This window comes from Propithecus coquereli, unplaced genomic scaffold (assembly GCF_000956105.1).
Source record: "Propithecus coquereli isolate 6110/MARCELLA unplaced genomic scaffold, Pcoq_1.0 Scaffold40, whole genome shotgun sequence".
Taxonomy (NCBI): domain Eukaryota; kingdom Metazoa; phylum Chordata; class Mammalia; order Primates; family Indriidae; genus Propithecus; species Propithecus coquereli.
In genome coordinates, this window is record NW_012149730.1 from 1783911 (window position 1) to 1790615 (window position 6705).

General features: G+C 37.6%; 1 protein-coding gene across 1 annotated transcript in view; it reads left to right on the forward strand.

Annotated features, from left to right (window-relative positions):
* CRYBG3 (beta-gamma crystallin domain containing 3) overlaps positions 1 to 6705 on the forward strand; it is a 119357-nt gene that overhangs the window by 92412 nt on the left and 20240 nt on the right. The window contains exons 15-16 of the mRNA XM_012652802.1: positions 2515 to 2528; positions 3100 to 3226. Coding sequence (XP_012508256.1) covers positions 2515 to 2528; positions 3100 to 3226 — 141 coding nt within the window. The remainder of the gene's footprint in view (positions 1 to 2514; positions 2529 to 3099; positions 3227 to 6705) is intronic.

The window sequence follows — 6705 nt, forward strand, 5'->3', positions numbered from 1 at the left end:
ATTACTCCTAAATTTATTTTTTTTTAATCTTTTTGTTTGTTTAAGGTATTTACTATCCCCATTTCGCAGATGAGGAAACCAGATTCAGAGTTAGGGTTTCCCAGTATCACATACCAAGTGTCAGACCCAGGATTGCTTTGGGAGTTTTTTTTTTTTTTTTTTTAGGTTTGAAGTTTATATTCTTATAACTGCAACAACATACTGGATCTTTCTTATAGGTTTATCAAACTGTATGTGATTTTCAAGGCTAAAATATGTTCTATCATTTTTTTATCTTGATAAAATATACATAACATAAAATTTACCATTTTAACCATTTTTAAGTGTGCAGTTCAATGGCATCTCTATGTACCAAATACCTACCTAATAGCCTATCCAAGTCTCTAAATTCTTCCTTCAAAATATCTTGGGTTTGTCAATTCTCCTCCTTTCTTTCTTGGACCATTAGAGACCTTGATCTTCTGTATTTCACTTGGGGAACTTCGATCTTCTAATTATCCCCTGCTCCCGTGTTTTCTGATTTCCAGCATTTACCATCAGTCATAGTCCAATTATTTGTCCCAAAATCCATTTTAATATTTTTACTAGTCTGATTGAATCCCCACCCACATTCTCTAGTACCAATCCAGTCAAGTTCAAACTCCTCCTTTTCCAGGCTTTCCCATCGACTGATCCATTTCCATCCTGTCCTCATACTGTCCCCTCTTCCCCTCTCCTCCCCTCCCCTCTTCTAACATTTGTTCAGCCATTTGTTTTCCTTTTTACCGTCTATACCAGGGGTCAGCAAAGTATATATAAAGGGCCCGATAGTAAATATTTTCGACTTTGGTAGTAAATAAATCAAGCAGTCTTTCCCATATTTCCTATAGCTCTTCTGCAATTCAATAACAAACACAAAGCTCTCTTTGTATTCATTATTAGACTGCCATTGTGTGTAGCACAAAAGCAGCCATAGACAATGCACAGAAAAACAGGCATGGCTGTGTTCCAATGAAACTGTATTTATGGACATTGAAATTTGAATTGCATGTAACATTTACACGTCATGAGGCAGTCTTAATTTTTTTAGACCCTTCAAAAATGTAAAACCAGTCTTGGCTTATGGGCTGTATGAAAACAGGCAGTGGGGCAGCTTTGGCCCACATGCTGTGGTTTGCTCACCTCTGCTCCACACCAAAGTTCGTAGGTCTCTAGTACAACTAGCCAGCAGAGGTCATTTGTTTGGCCTGCACGCTGGGTTAAAAAAAATTTTGTATCAACACTTATGTTTAGGATATATTTCAGAAGAACCTGTTTTCATCTTCCCTTTAAAACTGAGGAGATTTGAAGACCTTGCGAAAGTTTTTGCCTTTATCAATAATTGCTGGTATTGACTAGATTGTGTGTGTGCTCCCAAGTGTGCCGTAGTCACTACCATTTCCAATTCTTTTCACCTGCTACGCTGCTCATTTGCATTACCTGTCTGGTCTCCTGCAGGTATGTAAGTTTGTGACCCCTGCTTAATACTAATCCAAATATATCCCTTAAGGTTCAGTCCATCCCCATTCTTTCTGTTAACCTTCTTGATTAATCCTAAATCAAGCAGTCTTTTCCCTCTCATATTTCCTATAGCTTTTCTGCTTTGAGCCTCTTTGTATTTGTTAATGTTTGTATACTTACTTCCAAAAAGGATAGGAGAGTTTTGCAACATTAAAACACATAAAATAGGGTACTGAAGTTAAATCGATTATCTGCAACTCTTTGGTAAGAGAGAAACATATGTATCAAGGACCTGAAATAATTTTGTTACTGTTATTTGGCTCTGAGTTTCTTCTCAACTAACATAAAATATTTTGCAAGATTTAGACTCATTTTCTGTTAATAAGAAGCATTGAAATGCTTTCTGGAGGAAAATGTGTTTTTCCTGATACTTACGTCTAGGACAAATTAGTCACAGGTGTCTCTTCATGTAGGAAATATACAACCCAAGTTTAATAAAAGAATACAAGAACCTTGGTGAATGTAAAAGCACCTGGAATGCTTGAGAGACCTGAATTTGAACCCAGTTCCACCATTTCCTAGCTATGTAAATTGAGGCTGATTGGGTAATCTCTATGAACCTCAGTTTCCTCATCTGTAAAGCAGGGATAATAATAGTACCTCAAAGGATTCTTATAAGGACTAAGTAAAACAATGTACACAAAGGGCTTAGCCTTATGCCTGACACATTGAAAACCTTTGATAATTATTGGCTATAAAATGCTTATTACATAAAATACATGATAGTAAATTATAATGTCACAGAGCATTTCTGTGGTTACCTAAAGATAACCTGGTATAGCTAGAGTACAGTCCTAGTGATATCTTAAATTATAGGGCTAGAACTTAAACACAACAAAATTAGATTAGTAATAGCCAGTTAATTTCTCTCTTGGGCTCCTTCTTTTCAAAAGGGCATTTCTTAACTTCTGTTGAGTGCTGTATTGAACATAACTCACAAAATTTCTAAAGCATTTTTAAAAAAATTTCTATTAGCTGTCAGATGTCAGGTGACAGATTTTATGTACCCTCCTATGAGTTTAGAAGTCTGGCTTCTATACTCACCCAGACTGAATACAAGCTCATCATTAAATAAGGGTACAAAAAATTTTCAGGTTTTTTTTTTTCTGGTTTTCCAAAAAAAGATTTCTAATCAGTTTGAGTACTTAATAACCACCATAATTTATCCCAAAGTTTTATACTTAAAGACACTAAAAGAATGTCTTTAGCTTAAAGCAGGTATCTTCTTATTTTAAATTTCAGCTCTATCATTTAATAGGGGAACCTTGGGCAAATCACCTAACCTTTCTAATCCTTAGTTTTGTTACCTGCAAAAATGAGATATGTTTCTGACTCACAGAATTCTTGAGAGCACAATGAAATAATATATGTAAAGTACCTAGCCTAATGCCTGGCACTCAATGAGCAGTCAGTGAGTGACAGTGACAGCTGTTGTTTACTGATGCTGGTCAGCACCACGACTTCTGTGTCCTACACCCACCCCAGGTCCCACGGCATGATGATGAGCTACGCTGCCAACTGAATGCAATTTGACTGACTGTCTTACTGCTTTGTTTTTAGTTGGCTCCTGTATTACCAAGAGGACATTTTTGATAATCAGTGTGTACTAGAAGAAGGCCTCTATGCCGACCTCACTTCCTGTGGCTGCCCAGCATCTAGAGTCAAATCTCTCAAGCCCATTGACTATGTGAGTACTTTGCTCAGTGCACATTTGAGACTCTTTTTCTTGTCCAGTTTTATTACCACAGATGATAGTGTAAAGTTGGAAGAAATGATACAAAGGGAAATATCAAAATATCAAAAATACGAATAATTTATTTATCGGTTATAAAATTGAGGTTCACTCATAAAATCCAACCAAAATGTAAGATTGATATTTTCTTTTCTTTTTTTTTTTAAAGCAGGAGTGTAAAACTCAAGAACTAGAGTAATGTAGACTTGGGCTTGAATCCCAGTTTGATACTTTAACCAGATTGGCAAAGTTACTTGGTTTTCTCATCTGTAGAAAGTAATAATTGAAAAGGCCATTAGGATATTAAATGAGATGATGCTTGTAAAATGTCCAGCACGTGGTGAATACTCAATCAATATTAGCTGTCAGAACCATGGTCATTATTGTTATAGCTGCTAAAATATAAAAATAATAACCTAACCACCTTATAATTCTATTAGATAAGTCATATGACAATTTATCTGCTACTCAGGCTTACAATGTCATTTTAAGGCATGGACCACCACTGGTATTGATTTCAAACCTTGTTTTGAGGAACCAAGACTTTCTACCTGGTGTGTGCAGAATTCTCTGGGTCACTTTGGAGGCCCATATTTATAGAGGAAGTAGGTTCTACTTTTAAACACATTTATTCAAAATTTTAAATGTGAGAAAAACAGGATCTGGATTCCTGGTTAGTAGTGTCTGCGCAGAAGAAGTAGCAAAGATCTGGGATATTTTCAAGATAAATGGTTATGACAATTCCCTAGGGACATGTTTGGTCAAAGCCTGAGTTTTACACAGAGCTGATTAGAAGCCCAATGTACTACTGGGAATGACTCAGACTTTTTGGACAGAGCTGACTCTGGGTCATACTCATAATGGTCATACTCAGGATCTTTGATCTCAGCCTAAACAATGTAGTCCTGTTGTCAAAAGCACAGGGGGTTTTGGTCTAGATCCAATTACTCGTCACACAAAAATCCAATTATTGAGACAATGAGGATTGCCAAGGAAGAAAGAAATCTTTAATACGACAGACATCTTGTTGAGAGAACAGGAGCAGCTGCCCCAAATCTGTCTCTCCAACTAAGGGATATCATGGACTTTGAAGCGGGAGCCACATGCCTTGGGGCTGGCTGTGGTGTATCTCACAAGGGGCTGTATACATAGGGTGCAGGTTGAGGGGGATGGCAAATCTTGGCGGCAGGAAGTCTGTGCTGGGGCCTTCATCACCTCCACACCTTTGTCTTATGGAAAATCCATCATTTCAGGCCAGGTATGGTGGTTCACACCTATAATCCCAGCACTTTGGGCGGCTGAGGTGGGAAGATCACTTGAAGCCAGGAGTTCAAGTCCATCATTTCTGGTAAACAACTCAAAGGGTTGAGTAGTTAGTTAAGGGGGAGGATTATAAAAATTATACAGTGGTACACAGAACTGGTTACAGTGCTATTTCACAAGGCATTCCTGGATAGAGTATTCTTGGTATCAGGCTAAGAATAGAATTTTGGCTGAGGAACAAGAATAGAAATAGAGTCCTTGGTCACACTCAGTAGCCCTGTCGACACCAACTTGGAACAAATAAGTGGCTACTGATGCTTCCTGTCTGTAGAGGGAAAACTGGTTAAAAAAAAAAATGTGGTCTAGTAAGTATTCACAGGTTTTGATCATACTGAAAAGGGCATTGGAAAGTAGTCTACATTTACTGGAAAAGGAATTTTCTTAGCAATTTTTAGTGGTCAAATCAACAAACAGATACTTATTTGGTATTAACTCTAAAAGCAAAAGATATAAGTCTAAATATGAAAGCACTATCTTGAAAGGGTTTTGTAGGACTCTCAATTCAGTAAACTAAACCAACTAAGTTTCTAGGGAGGGCATTTTAGAAACAGGGTCAAAATTAAGGAATATTACTATTTTTCTTTGCAGAGTTATAATTCCTTTGCATACATGAAGTGTAAAATGAATAATTATGATTGGGAGTGAAAATATGTGGAGGGAAAGAAGTGTTTTTGGTTAAGTTGTCATGTGCAGTTGCTTGTCCTTAGTTTTGGTCCTGTGGAATCCAGGCAGTGTAGATAAAGGTGCCTTTTGGGAAGACTTGAAATCTACAGACTTTTCACTTCAAGAACCAGTTAAGGAGTATATTCAGTTTATATAAGGGCAGTACATTAGTTTTCTTAATGCCTTTTCACGGTATATTTTAAATCTTTGAATGGTCTTTGTTGAAGACGTGTTAGGACAGCAAGTTTGGTGTTGGAATGGAAGGAGTGTGAAATGAGGTTGGGTAACCCAGCAGAGATCCAGATTGACCATGAAGAAGCCTCAACAGGTTGCACCAGCTTGGTGAAGTCAACCATGCTTCACGTGGGAGGCCCTGAGGTTCTGAGTTGACTGGACCTAGGGAGATTGATATGTAAAACAGAGGTCAATTTAGTGATTTGTACGAAGTGGATTCTAGTGACTGGAATGAATTCTTGACAGTTCTGTCCTGGGCATTTTTGTGCCTCTCTGGAAGAACATGGGAAACTGAATTAGTCATTAGAAGGTTACTTATTGAGCATAATAGTTGGGTAAAATAAGGTAGATGTCTTGAGATTAGCATATAGGCTAACATTGCCCCCCACCCCAAAAAGAGACTTCTGCCACTCTCCAGGTCACAGTCACTCACATCCTCCAGATTCTGTGTCTCCTTTCCCTGTGCAGTGCTAGACATACTCTACCTGTTCTGCTTCTCTGATTCTTTCTGCATCCTCTCTCCCCCTACTCTTTTCTTACTTAGGGATTGATATGTCTTTTTCTATAGGTTTGTTAATACTACTGCCTACGCCACAATCCAGTGGCATTCTGGATTTGTTCCAGGAAATGTTTCCATCCACTTGAGTTGACTTTATGTATGAGCTAATCTTTTGATTTTTTCTTTTGTTAGTTAAAACTGAAAAATTCCGAGAGAGTTTCCTACAATTGGGATTCCCAGACATGCTATGACTTAGTGCCTAAGTGTCAAAGTGGTGTAATATTGAGGAGCCTTAAGACTTCATCTTCATGCAAAATCAATATGTTTTGCAAGCGACGGTTTGCTCTAGCCTAACTTCTATTGGTGCAAATGTATGTTACATTCTAGAAGCCCATGTGTACATAATTTGCAGTGCTGTAGTCATTTTACAGTGAGAGGAGCTGGGAGCATAGTTTATAGTTCTGCTTCTCACTAATGTGACCTTGGGAAAATCTCTTAATTTATTTGGGCTTCAGTTAACTCATCTGTAAAGAAACTGTTGGAACATATATTTTCAAATCATGGACAGCTTCCATTTCTGTTGTGAATAAGTATCCTAGTCATCCCTGGAATAAAGCCCACCTGGTCATGGTGAATTATTTTTTTGATGTGCTGCTGAATTCTATTTGCTAAAATTTTGTTGAGGATTTTTGCATCTATATTCATGAGGGATATT